The 17,550-nt window shown below is 41.8% G+C and overlaps 1 protein-coding gene across 1 annotated transcript; it reads right to left on the bottom strand.

Annotated features, from left to right (window-relative positions):
* Positions 1-15,211: 15,211 nt before the first annotated feature.
* Positions 15,212-16,153, bottom strand: LOC149875377 (taste receptor type 2 member 40-like). The gene has a single exon (XM_090054305.1). The coding sequence runs from the start codon at positions 16,151-16,153 to the stop codon at positions 15,212-15,214; it is 942 nt and encodes a 313-aa protein (XP_089910431.1).
* Between the last annotated feature and the right edge of the window lie 1,397 nt (positions 16,154-17,550).

Below are 17,550 nucleotides of genomic sequence, written 5' to 3'. Positions count from 1 at the left end.
CGTTGCCCTGTGATGATGTGGCTATCGTGTGTCTACACGTGATCACCAGCTACATCACCATAGCAGTGCACTCCCTGGTTATGGCTCACAGCTACGGTGATGAAGCGGCAAAGTTTAACTGTGCAAAGTGCTTTAGTACTTCCAAAAGAATGTACTAATGTACAGTCCTGTAGCAACGTCCCTGTATGGTGATGTGTAGACACACCCTATGAGTAGCAAGATGTGCCTCATATGCAGTCACCCTCAAAGCCTGGCTTTTACCATTTCAAAGAAGAGCTATAATTTAGTTTACTGTCTCCACTGTTTTCTTAATTTCACGTGAGCAGCTGTGTTTGATAATGCTATTCCAGAGCATAATCATTTAAGTAACCTGAATAATCAGAGTATATAAAAAAAATACAGCATGATGCCGATTGGCTCCTACATTAAATTTCTGTATCGCTTTACCATAAAATGATCCTTTCTGTTTCAGTTCCAGCAGTCGGTATAAAACCAACTATGCTCCACTATTTAAAATAAACAACCACATTTATTAACAGGATGCATGTTGCTCAGAAAGATATGTACACTGATTTTATTATGAAAAATAACAGTAGTCTCCTTGCTTGGACTGTTCTATATTTATTCTCCAGAAATATATACTCATTCTCCTACATAGAGAGATCCATGGGCTGGTATAATGTTGTCAAGTGGTTTTTCATTGTATAAAGAATGTCTTCCAATGGAAGCATTCCTTTAAAAAATGCCTCCCCAGGCATCCGTTGTACAATTAACCTACCCTCCTTCAAATCTTCTCTCAACTTGCATCTCTTCTGTTTTATATACAAAAATGGTCACTGATAATGATCAGGTTGAAGGACAGTTGACTATAGTCAACCTATCTTTATTTAGTCAAACGTTCATATTATGCTAGGACTGATACTGATGCCATAACCACAACTTGCATGAGTTTGTTTGGTTTTTTTTTCATTTAAAGCAGGAATCAAACCTCTCTCATAGATGAATAATGATTTCCAATTTTGAGTTTGCTGGGATGACCCCCACGCTTGAAGCTAAGAATATGCTTCAATTTTAGGAAGATTGTGGTGCAAGTGTGAAAGTACTTTTAAAATTATTTTAGATTTAATTCATAGTAATAGTAGTTAATAGTTAATGGGCACTGTAATGATTTTATTGGGTAGTGCTCTCTTTAATATCCTTAAAACAGATTGGTATGAATGAACATTTTTTTCACATACCGATTTTGACAAGGTCTAAGGAATAGGCTACTTAAAAATTTTTTCATTATAAAAAGTATTCATCATAATAATCTCTGCCACAATATTCCCTGCCTATTTTTTATAGGTAGACATTATGCGGCTGCACATCACACAAAGCAATGGGTTATTTGTACTCTTCAGCCCTGCTGGACTATGATGTGCATCATATATGGTGCAGAGCAGGGGTGGGCAACCTGTAGCATGAGTGCCATGGGTAGCCTCTGTGTGTGTTGCACAGGAGATCAGGGAAGGGACAGGCAGTATAGCAGTAGGTAGGGCAGGAAGCAGAAGGCAGAGCCGGGGATCAGGCAGGGAGCAGAAAGTAGAGTAGCAGATCACACAAAGGAAGGGGATTAGAGTGGCACTTCTGGAGGGTAGAAGGTAATTTGTAGTCTGTCTGTTAAAAACGTTGTCCCCCACTGGTGGAGAGTTTGGTTATAGATTACTGATAGCCTGGTAGAGGGTATCAGAGATACATTGTGGAGCTGTGCAAGTTCATACACACTGGGTGTATCTATACGTGTGTATCACTGCGCAGAAGACTAATTTACTGCTCAGTAGTGTCACCATCTACATGTGAGTGGCAATTGGGCCAGTGTAGACGAATTTACAGCGCCATCAGATGGTCCTGTCATACACAGGTACTATCCAACGGCAGAGTAAATTACTGAGCTTAAACACACATGTAGATGGTAGCATCAGGATTAGTTTACTCTGGTTCAGACTGTACCAGAGTTTATTCAATTGCATTAAATGCACATGTAGATGTGCCCAAAAAGGATCTGCTTCTACGCACTTTATAAATTATGGATTTTCGGGAGGAGAGCAATGTATTCAACAGCACTTAAAAATGGATTTCTTTTCTTAAATGTTAGTATTCATTTTGTGCATCCTTAACTGTTTCACAATGCAGAGTGATATGCCTTCACTGAAGTCAATAGGAATTCCCATTCAATTCCAGGGGCCAAGATTTTAGTCAGAGTGTTTTAAGTTATGAATCTTGTAATCAGTAATGAATGTGTATATCAGCACAGTGCCCAGATGGAAGGGCATGGTAGCAGAGCAGTTATTTCTCTAGTGATCCAGAAAAATGATTTGAGACTCCTTCTGGAGGTTGCCTCTCAGTCAACCCAGCTCTAAGCAGACACCTGAATCTTTGGACCAGGGAATCAAAAAGGCCAGATGTGATATTTGCTGTCAGTGCCTTCTGTATTGTTGGCTATTGACACTGGCTCAGCCGCATGTCTCTCTTGAGGCACCCAGGCTCAGAATAGACTCTACGTTGCTCAGTTTGGGTTGGGGACTCATCATACAAATAAAGAAAAAGAACAATCTTGCCAGATTCAAATAAAATGACAATTAAGCTGAGAACTTTGAACTAAGATCTATCTAAATGCTTGAGATGTCCAAAAGAACAAGAAAGAAGGCTACACAAGTGACTATAGCTAAAAAGTAATGACACTATTTTCAGAAACAAACACACCGCACTCTGAATTTTGCAGTTTATTATACTCCAAATGAATCTCCCAAACAGTTGAAATGGTAGCAGCCCTGTGGCTGAACCATTTGAAGTGGCTATTCAGACGTAGCAAATTTACTTCAGTGCTCAACCTTTTTCCCCGCAGACCAAATAGGTGCTACTTGGTCCATCTGTGGCTCATTGGGTCCAGTTCAGTGTTTGGGGTGGGCATGGTGGGGCCTCATCCTGTTGTGCTGGAGGGATGTGGGCGGCTGGGCCCAGATGTTGCCATGTGGAAGGAGAAGTCATGGCCCAGCCCCAGCCTGGCTGTGCAGGGCAGAGAGATGTGACCTGACCCCAACCCTACCACAAGAGGGGAGGGGGCATGGGCTGGCTGCACAGGGGCAGGGGGAATGGGGAAGGGACATGGTGCAACCACATGGGGCTTGGGAATTTAGCAGCAGGGAAGGACTGACATTATTAATTGCCACTGCACTCCCATCACTAAATTTCCCCACAGATGGGGAGCCCACAAGCTGCCATGGCTCTGTGGGCCAGATATGACCCATGGGCTGGGGATTGAGTACTCCTGTTTTAGGAGGTTACTTTCCAGGTACTTACATGGCTTCTCAGTCCCTGCAGGATCCAAGTACCTCACAAGTATATACTATCCTTAACATCATGACCAGTAGACTTACCACCCTCATTTTACACATGGAAAGCTGAGGGGCACAGAAATCAATAATTATAGACCTGATTTTTTAATTTAGTTTGGCATCTAAAGATCAATGACAACAATCTGATTATCTGAGTACCACTCCAGTGCCTCAGCCAGGAGGATATATCAGTATATATACCATTATATCCTGGCTTATCACAGGAAAAACTTTCCTTTTCAGAAACTCATGAACATCATTTTCAGACCTTGTCCACCTTGTGCCTATGCAAGTACACCCACACACCTGGGGAAGTGCCAGGAATATTCTTTTGCATGAACAGCCATCAGACTGTATTACATGAGGGCTAGGAGAAGTGTATGCACAAGTGGTTGGAGAGCCAAGTTTTTGACACAGAGGTTGAGGTCCCACTGTGAGAGGAAGAAGGGAGCATAGGGCTTTATGTACTTGAAAAGAACGCTTGGGTTGTTTTTCGACATTTTGCTTATGAAACTCTCAGTTGTATTCAGAGAGATGTGATTTATTCTAAAAGCCTACTTGGGTATGCTGTTGGGAGCATCAGTAGCTTTGAAGGCATAACCTGTCTGTGACCTATTTGCCTTGTGCTAACTCTGGGAGAATAAAGACAGACACAATACAAATCAGGAAAGGATTTTGCTCCTATCTCTCAGTTACACAGATGCTCCTTTGCATTTCCAGCCCAGAGAGCTCTTTAAACAAAGCACTCAATTGCTATCCAGCAAACCCATCAGAATGTGGTTCAGAAGCTAGGCAAATCCATGTGGTGCAGGAGATCTTCCTTGGTTCACTTGGAGGCCGCCTATGATTTAATGGGTTAAATTTAAACCTGGGAATCAGGAAACCCATGTTTTCTTCTTGAATCTGCCACTGGCATGCTCTATGACCCCTTGACCTTTTTATGTCTCTAGTTGGTACAATGGGAAGGAGCTATTGTTTTGCCATTGCTATAAAACACAACAGATGAACAGGACTATGCAGAATCCTAATTGATACTATAACAAGAGCAAGTTGAATACTTTCCATTTAAACTTGACTGAAAATTGGGTATGATTGATTTCTTTTTTTATGAAAAAGTCTGTTTCTGCAGAAAATGTAGATTTTTTTTGGCTGAAAAACCCAAATGCCCTAAAAGCTAAGCTTTTTCAGCTCTTGCCTGAATATCAGGAAAAAAATACATGTTCATCAAGGTCTCCATGGTGCCTTATGCATAGTTCTCCAGCCTTCCAGAGAGCTAGGTAAAAGATACCATTTTATAGCAGGGCAATAAAACACTAAGATGGTACATGACTTACCAAAGGACAGACACAACAAATTAATAAGCAGAAATCAAACTAGGATACAGATTCCTGACTCCCAGCCCATTGCTCTATTTAATTTTAGCATAATTTTTCTGCACAAAAAACATAAACCCCACAAAACCTTGCAGAGCTCAGAGCTCACTAAGTACTTTTAAAATTCAATCTTCAGATGTTACCCAAAAAGCATGATGACTGGTATTGAATCATGTATATGAATGGACAGTGTTCAACCATCTCTAGAAGATATGCACTATTTGCAAGTGCATTGGAAGATATGTTGTAAGAGGCCGCAGTACCAGAAACAGTTTGTGGCTGCTCACATCTGTCAGTCAGTTAGGAAACCAGACATTAGAGGCACAGGATAACAACAAAATCAACTCAATGCAAATAGAGATTTTCTAAAGAAATCATGCAAGTGAGTTTATATCTATTTGCATTACTTCTATTGTAAAAACAAGATATCAAATCAAAAAAACTCAATCAACTATCCAACACTTAATTTCTGATATGAAGTTTTCACTTTTAACACATACAAAACCAGATCAGCATATAATTTAGGGAATTCAGCAAGAATTTTAAAGAACATAAAAATTGAAAATGACTTTTAAGACTACATTAAGAATTACTTTAATAAGACCTCTGCATATGCAGAGGTCTTTTTCTACAAAGATGTTATCTCCTAATCTTTCTTCCAAGGCCCCCTGTACATGTTTCAATTAATAAGTTAATTACAGCATAAACAGGAATGATGCTACATATGTACCCAATTTAAAGGCAACATAAAATGGGAAACAAACCATTAAAATGTTTCACATATAGCATGAAACATTCTTTTATGACTGGTTTGTATAGTGCCTTAAATTTAATGTGTGGCCAGGGCCAACAATCAGCTGAGAGCTGGTCCCAGGGTCCATCCCATACATAAGGCATGGCAGGCCGTGTGATTGTTGTGGATCAAGGCTCAGATCCCATTGTGCCATTAAATGAATGTATGCCAGGGTGCCAGGGGCCTCCGTGTCTGAGATGTTGTAGCAAGAGATATGATGTTTATAGGAGCATTGTAGAAGCTCTGATCTTGGGTTTTTGTTTGCAGTTATTTATATAGAATTCTTCTTGTATTTGACCCCTCCAAATTATGAAGATTTGGTCAGAGTAGTCATATGAAATTGTATTCCATTGAAGTTCATGGTAGTTTTCCTATTTAATTCTGGAACTCTGCACTCAGTACATTCAGTTCATGGTTTTATTAAACTGAACAAAATATTCAGTCTAATTTAAAAACGTCTTCTAGGCTACTACCTCTGGGATTCTTGATTATGATTTGACAGAATATTTGTCCCACATAATAATGAGCAGATAAGTCACACACCTGCTTCAAGGAAATGGAAATTTCTATCTTTTCCTAAAGAGAAAACTGATTACAGTGTCATTTTTACTTCTATTTCTACCATGCTGTAGTCATAGTAGTATCTAGCAGGTACAAGTGTTTACTGAGTTAAGAAAAGGACAGAGAATGAAATAAGCCCACAGATGTGGAACTGGTTTTGACACAGAAGGAATGCCAATAGGCTTTAATCTGAGATTACACCTGTTTCACTGTTGGTCTAATTAGACTCAAAATACTAAGCTGTACAGAAAGAGGAGAAGCAATCACTATTAACGAGACTGCACACAGCCAGCTGATGCATGGTCAAGAGGTGGGAGGTGCAAGCATTGTCTCCACTCCAGTAACATACAGGACAAGAAAAAAGACCTGAGCAGTGCTGGCATTTACATGATCATCTGTCCGAGACATCTAAAGCTAGAGACTGCATCTTACATGGCCAACGTGTTTCTCATGAGGTCATCTAATCCAATCCCATATTCATGGCAGGAACATCCCTGACTAAACCATCCCAGCCAAGTGCCTGTCCAACCAGCCCTTGAAAACTTCCAAGGATGGAGACTCCACAATTGCTCTAGTTCCAATGCTTAACCACCCTCATAGTCAGAAAAAACTCCTTCCTTCTTTCCTTCTAAGTCTTGCTGCTCAGGCCCCAGATCCTTTTTATTGCTCTATGCTGAACACTTTCCAAACTTTTCACATCTTTCTTGAAGTGAGGGACCCCAAACTGGACATAGTACTCCATGTAAAGCCTTACCAGTGCTGAAAAAAGTGGGCAACAGTATGCTGTTGGCTTTTCTTTACAACAAGAGCACACTAGTGGCTCATATTCAGCTCCATGTTACCTCCGGGTGTTTTCTGTAGTACTGCCACCTAGCCCATCATTTCCCAGTCTGAATCTATGCATGCAATTATTCCATCCCAAGTGCCTACTCTGTGCTTGCCCTTGTTGAATCTCTTCTGATTGAATGCTGACCATTTCTCCAGTCTTCGAGGTCATCTTGGATGCTAGCTCGATCCTCTAGAGTACCTGCAACTGGCTAGCTGCTCCTGATCACCATGTTCTTCTCTAAGTGCTTCACAATACATTCTGTGAGAAACTGCTTCATGATCTTTCCAGGTATTGCGGTCAGGCTTATTGTTCTGTAGTCCCTTGGATCCTCCTTCCTCTCTTTTTTTTTTTAAATGGGCACTATATTTGCCTTATTTTTTGACATCCAGGAGTTCAGAATATTTAACGGCTGTAAAACACCCCCGCCAAATCCTTCAATACCCTAACGTGAATCCCATCTGGCCTTGTTGACTTGAAAAAAAATGATTGTATAAGTAATCCCTAGCCTGTTCTTCTGGTACTCTTAAGCTGATTGCCTCCTTCTCTATCTTTGTTGCCAACTGCACTTGCCACTTGCTGATTGCCTCTATTTGTGACGATTGACATAAAAAGGCACATTTCATACGGATCTTCCATTTTACATTACTCTACGGAAAGGAATTATGAAAACGACTTCTTGCATGATAAATTGTGCTGTGCCCAAAGTGATGGGGGTTATGTAGAGGAGGAGTTTCCTGCTTTTGATCTAATTGATGGCATTAACTACTGCAACATAAACACTTTTTATCATCTCTAGCATGATTTCAACCCCTCATGATGGAGGTATCAACTGAAGTCAATATTTTTTCCCACTCACACTCACTGTTGAAGTCCTCATTTGTGGAGTATAAAGAAGCATTTTCCAAAGGGATGAAACATAGTTCCAAACACCCAGTATGGCCATTTCCCCACAAGTGAGACTGCGTGGTCTGGGGTGCCTCAAAGCCTTTTGAGGCACCATGAAACATCCATGGCACTCATGATTCTGTTAGCTGTGCTGCATATTTGCATCAAAATTAGATACTGGGAAATCCTGGTGTCTAATGAACCTATGGCAGAAAAAAAGCAGGGCGGTGCATGTGGCTGCAGCATTTGCTGCCCGAAACCAGGGCCTGGTCAGCCAGAGCCATGCTCTGGCTGCCAGCCAGGCTCCAAACACCCAGATCACCACTGCTGCAGCCCTGGGGGTTAGGTTGCTGGGACCAGTCCAGGTGCTGGTCCCAGCCTCCCTTACCCCACCCAGGGCAATTTGCTGCATGCCAGAGCGTGTGTGCTGGGGTGTGCCCAGGGACAACTAGCAGCAGCAGAAATATGTGCCACTACAATCTGTTCCCAGGGAAATACATGCTCCCATGCATGAGGACATGCCCTATGTGGCTACCATTGAAGTGGAGTTGTACTTTTCTGGGGGCTGCAAATTGTGGGAGCATGTCATTACTGAATCTGTAGCCTACTCACACCAACAGTGTTTGAATGCTCTCTCCGATGGTGATGTTTACAGGTGCTTCCCTGTATTTTATTTCTTCTCTTCATTTCTCATTCCAGTGATATTGAAAGTAAATAATTGGGTGATCACCTAAAGACCAAGATGATCATCAGCCAGATTTCTCTCATGGGTGGGGGAAGGAACACATTTGGGATATCAAACAGAAGTAGAGATTAGAGTAGTAAAATGGAGAAGGAAGCTTCCTTCCCACCCACTTGTCATTTGGGGACGACAAAAATAGCAGGCCTAAAGGAGACAGGGACAAATGGGGAAGAAAAAAGGGATGCAACAGCTTTTTAAAAAAAAACGAGGCAAAGCATGGGAAGTGGGGATGAGAAAAATGGAGCCCTGTGGGAAACAGAAGGGAAGAAACAACAAGGCAAAACTGGATGGAAGTTGAACATGAAAGGCACTCCATACAGCCAAGGTCTCAGCATGTTTTCCTTGGAGCAGCATAGCAGGGAAAACGAAAAGAGAAAGCTTTTTGCCGTTTATTTTTTTATATTGCAAGAAAAGCATCTGCCAAAAAATTAGTTTTACAATGCCTGCTGATTGTGATATATTCAGCACAGAAATGAAGCCAATTTAGTTTAGCTAGCATTAATGACCCCCAAACAACAAGATTTTTAGAGAAAACCAAAAGCAAAGGAAGACTCTATATGCAGGCATTGGATAAAGTGTTAATTCCCCAAAAAGGAAACTTAAGAAGCAGTGAAAGAGCCGAGGTGAAATAAGACATATAAAAACCCATGAGGGTAGAAGAAATGAAACACAAATAGAATTCGGAAAAAAGGACGGAGACAGAGAGGAAGACTGACTGTAATCTAAATCACCCCTCTGTCAATCCGTTTTCTAATTTATGAATCCACTCATCCATCCCAGTCTCATCATATTGCTTTCTGAGTACCTGAAGGGCCAGAAGTGGCCTAGTCCCGTTCCTCCTTCCCGTATGGCAGCTGGGGGATGATATTATCAAATCACTATTCCTGTTCTGTGTCATGTCCCTTTTTTGGTCTTGCAGCTGTCAGAAAGCTGAGCTGAAGAGACAAGTTTTGCACTTGCTCTCAAATGAGTGATGTCCGTGCTCTGTCTTCCTGCTTTCACAAGTTAGTGTTACTGGTGTGGCTCATCTGGAGAATATTTCCTTCTGAATTGTGATCTTGGCCGGGCTCTTAAAGGAGGCTCCAAAGTGTGGGTTATTTCACTGTTTCCCAGGCTATATCCTCTAAAACTTTTGATCCTGTTTCTATGACGGGTTTGCCCTACAAATGCTTGAATGCCTCATTTATCTTCTTAACTCCGAATGTCTCCTATTCATAACCATGAAACAGAGACACTGACTTTAGCAGGTGCTTAATATATCATTACTTGATGGTACAATCACTATGGCATTTAGGAATTAAAAACATAACCTCATGATCAAGAAGAGAATACACACTGATTAAAAGAGTACCCCAAATCAGATACTTGCATTACTTTCTGCAGGAAGGACAGCTGGTCTCTAGGGTATGTAATAAGTTTAATGGGTGCTGTCTTAGAAAACTCCATATAGTGCCAAAATCCTCACCAACATCTATTTTCATTTTGCAATTCATCAGGAACAAGCTACTGGAGAAAAGGCAGGGCATACATTAATCATTACTGAAGTAATTGCAGGAATCCAGGTGCCATCAGTTAGAAAGGAAGGCAATATATTTAGGATCTGGATGACAAAACTGGCAACAGAGGATAAGGAAAGAAATCAGAGCTTCCATAGCATTTATATTAACACCTGTTTTAGGATCCCTGGAGCTGGCAGCACTATGTTACCTCTGCCTGGTGTGCCTCCATAAAGAGATATTTAACAGGACAGGGCACGTTAAAAATATCAGAAGAGAAATGACAAATCCTAGAGTATACAACAGAAAAAAATGGATATTTGAGACATCCCTGTTCCTATCACCCTGCTGTCTTTGGTTGAGTTGAATAGAGAAGTTTTACACTTAACCCAATAAAATGAAAGGAGGGAGGGAGGGACCAGCACTGAAATTGGGAGCAGCTCTGAAACAACCTTTAAACTGAATTGGGAGTGTCTAGGAAAGCCAATGGGGTTAACTTTGCGATCTTTCCACCGTGAATGATATTGAGCTAGGGTGCAAACTGGAGTTCGGTCAGTGTGTGCAAACATCTATAAGGCTGAATTTTCAGGCTGCTTGGGGAAATGTAGATGCACCCTATTACTGTTCCAGGAAAGATTCATTTGGATGTGGTCAGAAAAGAAAATAGGTCTTGCTGTCCTTGGTCTGGTCAATATGATCAACAATGCTGCTAAATCTATTTCCCAGCATCCCTCCCAAGTACTAAATTGTCAACATAGCAACTGAAATTACATGCACCTCAGCCAGTATCTGCTCATCCCCATGTACTACTGGCTGCCTTTTTAAGTTTCACTGGGCATTTTCCAGGGGAAGTAAACCTGGACTCAGTTCTCTGGACGATGAGATCTCAGCAAGTTCTGTTTGCAACACTAGTACAAAACCAACCAAACTCACCAAAAACAATAAGCAATTATCCTGTGTCTCCTAATGGGATTAACCTAGTGGTAGAAATGGACTGAATATGGCTTGGGTTGCTTATATTTTACTGAATTGCAACCACCAAAACATACTTTTTTTAACTGAACCAAAAAAGAAAAGTGATTGCATACATGGGAAACAGACAGAAAATATTGTCAGGACAGATAAAGTTGAATTCCAATAAAGAGGGAGAGATCACAAGATAAATGAGAGACTGTAACAACTCCAGAAGAGGAAATAAAAATAAATTGAGGCTCCGGGAAGAGATAGAAAGGAAAAGGAAAAATCTAATCATTTATCTACCAATCCATTCATCTAACTTTCTAATTTATGGGTCCATCCATCCATCCCTGTCTAATCACAGTGGTACCTGAGTGTCTAACAAAACTTTCATCAGCACAGTATAAAGACACCAACTCAAGCATCAAACCCCTTTTCTCTTAAAACCTTTGAGGGACATTTTATTAATCATTACTCCTGTTTCACATTTATCCTCTTTGTCAGTGTTTCATCTATGAGAAACCTGAGCTAAGTTTTTTAGGTTTCTTTTTTTTTTACATTTTGATCTGGATTCAATGAAATATGTGCTGCTTCGTGGTGCTATCAGAAATAAGTATGATCATCCGGGGCAACCTCTTGGAAGGGAGCAGAAGGGGTGGGTCCTGAAGACAAGGGCCTCATTACACAATAAATTTAGGTGGCTTCTGGAGCTCTTAAACCCTGGATTGGCTTCATGTTAAACGTCTTTTAAGTGTCTTAAAGTGCTCATTATTCATTTTAAAGTTACAATTAAAACCATTCCAGGGCAGGATTATTTTTATTCCACCTAATTTTGCTCTCGTTCCATTAAGGTGTGGTCACTCCCTACAGCTATTCCACCCCAGCTGAAATCCCCCAGCATCCCAGGATGCAGTGACCAATTCTGAGTAAGGACAAGCAGGGATGCTGGGGCACAGCAGGCCTGGGCATGGCATTTCACCTGCAGGAAATGTCAGCAGTGAGAATCACAGCCCTGGAGAGGCTGCAGTGCCTCCCACCGCCACCCAGACCAGCTTGCTGTTCCCTTGGGCAGAGGTGCTGGGGGTGGGGAAGGGAGGTTACATCTGGGGAAAAAATGGATTGGGCCTCTCAGAAACTTGGTTGGGGGTGGTGGTACAGGGGGTGAACAGGCTAAAGCACCAAGCCAGCCCAGGAGGTGGCAAGAGGAACCGTAGTCACCAGGTGCTCCAGGGCGATAGCTTTTTCTCTGCCCAGTGCAAGCAGCGAGCAGTCCTGCACCTAAGGTATTTACTGGCATTGCAGCTAATGCCAATACATACAACAGACTAAAGAAACACACAAAACATAAAGACATTGTGGCTGACAGCACTGATTTGGTTTGCAATAAGAAACATTTTACATAGGCTCCTAGTCCTGCTCCTGCTCACCACGCATCCAGCGGCAAGTCACAGCTGTGTGGGCCAGTCAGTCTCATCAGAGATGGTTTTTTGCCGTAAGGTGTGACTGCTCCACTAAGCTGAACAACACTACGGCAATTAACATTTGTTTGACTCACAGCATAAGGTGTAACAAGGTCCCATAAAGAGTAATCCCAGATCTCAGTGGAGACTTCCTTTCATGACAGAGCCAACTAGAGAAGCAGCCAGAGAACCATCATCATGTGCATATTCCAGCCTTGGCTGATACTGGTGTGCCCTCTATGCACTGCTTGATGTTTCCACTTCTTCCAGTTGGAACAGCCATGATAGTACAACTAGGTAGTTGCCATGTGGCAAGAGAAGGTTTGATACTAATCATCATCTGTGCACATCTACCTTCTCTGGGTAGGCCATCAACACTTTGGTGCCTCTTGATACAGCAATGGACATAAGGCAAACCTCATTATCACATGCATCACAAAAGGCAGAAATTCTGTGATGGAGACTTTGAATTGATGTAACTCTGTATCTTTCTCTTTAACACTGTCCCGGTGGTGTACAGTCTTCTTCTATTCTCTCAATCTAGTGACCGCTGGTGTCTGTGTGTCAAGATTTTCTGACAAAAGACTTGGACATAGATTAGCAGGAGCCAGTATTGCAAAAAAAAAGGATTATGTGGCCATTTAAACACATATATGTTAAAACATGCTGAACTAGAAAGCTCTACAATATCAAATAAAAACAAAAAAAAATCTAATTTTAATATTTACCATTTATATAGAAATTTTCTTTTAGAGTTTTCACAGAGTTTTACAAAGATGAATAAGTACAATTACTCCTACTTTTTTATAAATGGGAAGAGATTTACAGACAGCAAAAGAACCAGTTCAGTCAGTTTTGGAGCAGGGACTGTCATTCAGACCTTACTGACTTACAGAAGACATTCCAGCCAGATTCTTGCACACAAAATATACAGTAAGAGAATAAATGGAACAGTCCAACATGTTATTTGATGAAACATTGCAGTATTTGTTGAATTATCTATTTAATCAACAGCATTCAACCAGATTTGGTAACTAGACTGAATATTAAAATGCATATGAATATAAAAGGTTTGTGTACCAGAAACAGCTGAGGACTACTCTTAAGCAATCAGGTAGCAACTCTCATGACAATGAAATTACAGAACACGGTTAATTCGATAAAAAAGGGATTTTCCAGACCGGGAGAGTCAGTTTTTGTGTGTACTTGGGTACACCTTGATAATCAATACAAACAAAAGTTTTAGTCATTATAAGATGTATTTTGCATAGGAGGATGAATTTAAATCAGTTATTTCACTCTTAAATTCCTAAGGCAAACGTTAGAGTCTTAATACACACAGATTCTGTTCAGATTACAGTTCAGTAACATGATTCAACTGCATGTTTCTACATGTCCTATTTTTTCTTATACGTTATTTTTTGTTAATCTCAAAATCAGCAAAAAAAATTTCTGTATGAACTCACCTAGTTACATATTTCAACCCAGAGATGTTTAATCTGAAACAAACATTTTTTCCGGTCTAAGGCTTCACAACAATATTTGATGCCAGATTTAATGAACCCCATCTAAGTTTCAGCTCTGTAGCTATAATTCATACATGACTCTTCTCCAGCTCAAATGCAACAAATAACACAAAACAGAATTGTAGAAATTAAGGGGTGAAAGGGACCTTGAAAGATCATTGAGTCCAACCCCCCTGCTCTGGGCAGGAATACTGCCGAGATCAAATTATGCCAACAAGGTGTCTCTCCAGTCTCCTCTTGAAGACTTCCAAGGTTGGGAACTGCACTGCCTCCTTGGGAAGTCTAGTCCAGATTCTGGTCACCCTTACCATAAAGAAGTTCTTCCTTACATCCAACCTGAAACCATCCTCTAACAGAGGGAGTCTTAAAACTGGAAGACAATATTCACAATGTATCTACTCTGTGATGGACCACTTACATTCCCCATAATGTTAGTGTGCAGCTTCCTTTCAGTTTATTCCTACCTGTCTTCTGAAGCACAAGCTCTGCCCCTCTTGTTTGTGTTCATCAAGATGGCTTGGGCCAAACATTCATAACTAGTTCTGCTGGATTGCTCTTTAATTGCTCTTTTGAAAAGCAAAAAATAAGAGCAGAGATCCAAATGTTATTTCAAACATATCAATATTATAAGGCAGTGGGCTCCAACCTTTTTAAGTAGGAGATAACCTTTGGCATTTAAAAGCAACCCAAGATCTACTGTGTGCCACTGCCTCCCCCCCACCAGCAGGTAAGTCTGTGGGGAGGGAAGGGGGAGTAGATTGAGGCAGGGAGATAAAAAATTATTTGGGGGTGCACCTCCCCAGCAGGTAAGTCCTACCCAGCCAGGACCCCACTCTACAAACCTCTTCTCCTGCCTCTGCGGCACTGTCCCTCACCGTGGGGGCCTCAATTTAGCCCTCACCCCTTCCCTCCCCCACGGACTGACCTGCTGGGATGGGGTGCATGTGTGCATGCACCTGGGAATTTAGCCCCCCACCCCAACCTCAGATCAACTCCACGAGCCTCCAAGATCTACTACAAGAGGCTCCAAGATCTACTAGTGGATCAAGATCCACTGGTCGGTGACCACTGTTATACAGAGTGGCAATCAAGGAGAAAACAAAGAGGTGGAAGTGGCTACTGAATAAAAGATGGTAAATACAAATAGATGTGGAGAAAAGGAAATCCAGGATTGATTTCCATTTGGTTGCAACAAAAGTGCTTTTCTCAAGTCTTCTAATGAGATTTAGGAGTCCCTTTTGTCAGATGGTACATTGTGCAGGTGAAAAATCTCACCGATGCCTGTTTCAGTTTGGAATGCATTAAGATCACGATAATGGAGTGTCCTGATGGATATGCAGCAACCACTACTAATGAGACCGCAACTTCCCAGGTAGGGGTATTTTGTGAGGCTGACAGTATCAAAGGGATCTGAGCAATGAAACTGGAAAGATAGAGGATAAGGAAAGACACCAGAGCTTTAATGGCATTTATATGAATGCTTGTCCTGGGATCTTGGCAGCTGGTTGTGTTGTGTTGCATCTTTTTGGTGTGCTTCCACAAAGAAGCAATCAATAACGATGAAGTGAAGAATGATATTATAAAAGGAAAGAAACAACCTGCGCAATAAAGAGGAGCAATGCTGAGCGAGGAGGTGTCCAAAGCAGTGCTCTTCACAGAGTTGTTTACATGATTTCCAGTAGAGTTGGGGGAGGAAATGCTGGGAAAAATCCAAAACATTGGCAACGTGGTGATAGAAGAGACCAGCACTGACCCCAGAAGAAACCAGGGAACCATCCCAGAAATTCTCAGCTTCATTCGCAGTAAAATCAGTTGTGTAAAGTTGATAATCTTCACACAGTAGAAGACACTGAGCCAGGTGCTGAACCACAGACTGGCGTGGTTTACAAACATCCACAAGATATAGAATGCTTTATATAAAGTAGCCAGCTTGGGCATGCCTGGAAAGTAGAGACTGTGGATGTACACTGTTATGGTCCCCTGCAAGACAAACCTCGATATGCCCAAAGAGATCAGGATCATGTCAGAAGAAGAGATTTTTCTATTTCTGATCCAATCGCTGCAAATAAGGACTGCAATAAATCCATTTCCCATAAAGCCAGCAATGATCTCAATCCCTAAAATGGTGAATAATAGTATAAGAAGTGGAGGCAACATCCCTCTGCCTTTGGTCTCTGCTTGTCGAGTGACGTGAGAAGTTGCCTACACCGATTAGCTGGTATTTGACTAGCACCACGCTAGACCGGGCTGCCTTTTATTTTAGGAGACAGGCCGATACTGCAAATGATAATGAGAACTGTTTGCCAAGCTGAGTCCTGAGGATGCAAATCTTGGAAGGATTTAATTCTTGAGCCTACATCCTTTTCACACATTGTATTTGAATATTCTCTTCCACAGGGCTGGGAGGATGGCCAGCAGCATTTTGCCTTTTCCTCAATCCTACTCTTCATGTTCCTACTGGAGTGGGAGGTGTGCCATCCATGGCTGTGGTTGTACATGTACTTCATAGTGGGAGAGATGAAAAATGCTGAAAAAAATCCAATAACATGCGGGGATGTACAAATACATGATTGGGAAGGGAAAGAAAGGGAAGGAACAAGTAAGCTGTTTCTCCATCCTGACTCGGGAAAGATAAAAAATAGGTCTGTAGACACCAGGTGGGACAGAAATAGGGGTATGATGCAGAGTTGCATGCAGATGCAGAAAAAAACAAATCGGCAGGGGGAAAGCTGAAAGGGAATTGCCAAGGAGCAGAACAGAAAACAAAAAAAATCCAGGCCAGATTTCCAAAATTGGTGGGCACCCACAACTCTCCGTGACTTCAGGCAGAGGGGTTTGGTGGTCTGTGCCTCTGCAAAGTGCTCAGTAAGTCTTGTTAGCAACACTGACATAATAAACCAGGGAGAACAAATCAAGGAAGAACAGCCCGAGGAAGATACGAATTCAGGCTGCCTAGTAACGTGCATGCCTTCTCTCCTGTAACTATTTTTTCTCAATTTCCACCACTCCAAATGTCTTATACTTTTCACCATCATGATACAAAGAGCCACAAATGCATTAGCACTCCTGAGTTTTGAACTCTTTGAGAGTCCACTGGGGAGCATATCAGACATAGAAACCACATCTGCTGCAGATCTAAAGCATGTGTCAGAAGCCACAGCTGGCTTCTGGGATGATGGTCTAGCAGAGCTAACTTTCCTGATCTGCTGGGGGAGGCCCCAGGGCCTCTACCAAAATTCACCTGACTTAATTGTCTGCAGGCCATTCAACAGACTTGCTTCAGAGTCGTTAGGACATTCTGCTTCTGACTCCCGATCCTAGCTCATCCCCTGGCTGTGATTCTCCAGGAAGAAACCTCATCTTTCACCCCTGGTTCTGACCACCGGTGTCCTGGCAACATTAAGGGCATCTCTGGAGCAGATAGGAGGCTGCTCTGCATTTTGGGGAGAGGCTTCTTTCTCTTTGCCTCTGCATTTGTGTGCTGGGATTTGGGCAGCAGTCTCCCCTCACTTTTCCGCCCTCAATTAAACAGGCTATTTTTACTTTACTCATAG

Source organism: Crocodylus siamensis, chromosome 1 (assembly GCF_052110815.1).
Source record: "Crocodylus siamensis isolate JL-2025a chromosome 1, ASM5211081v1, whole genome shotgun sequence".
In the NCBI taxonomy this organism is placed as follows: Eukaryota; Metazoa; Chordata; order Crocodylia; family Crocodylidae; genus Crocodylus; species Crocodylus siamensis.
The sequence above is the reverse complement of the archived record's forward strand: the minus strand, read 5'-3'. Positions and strand labels throughout refer to the sequence as shown.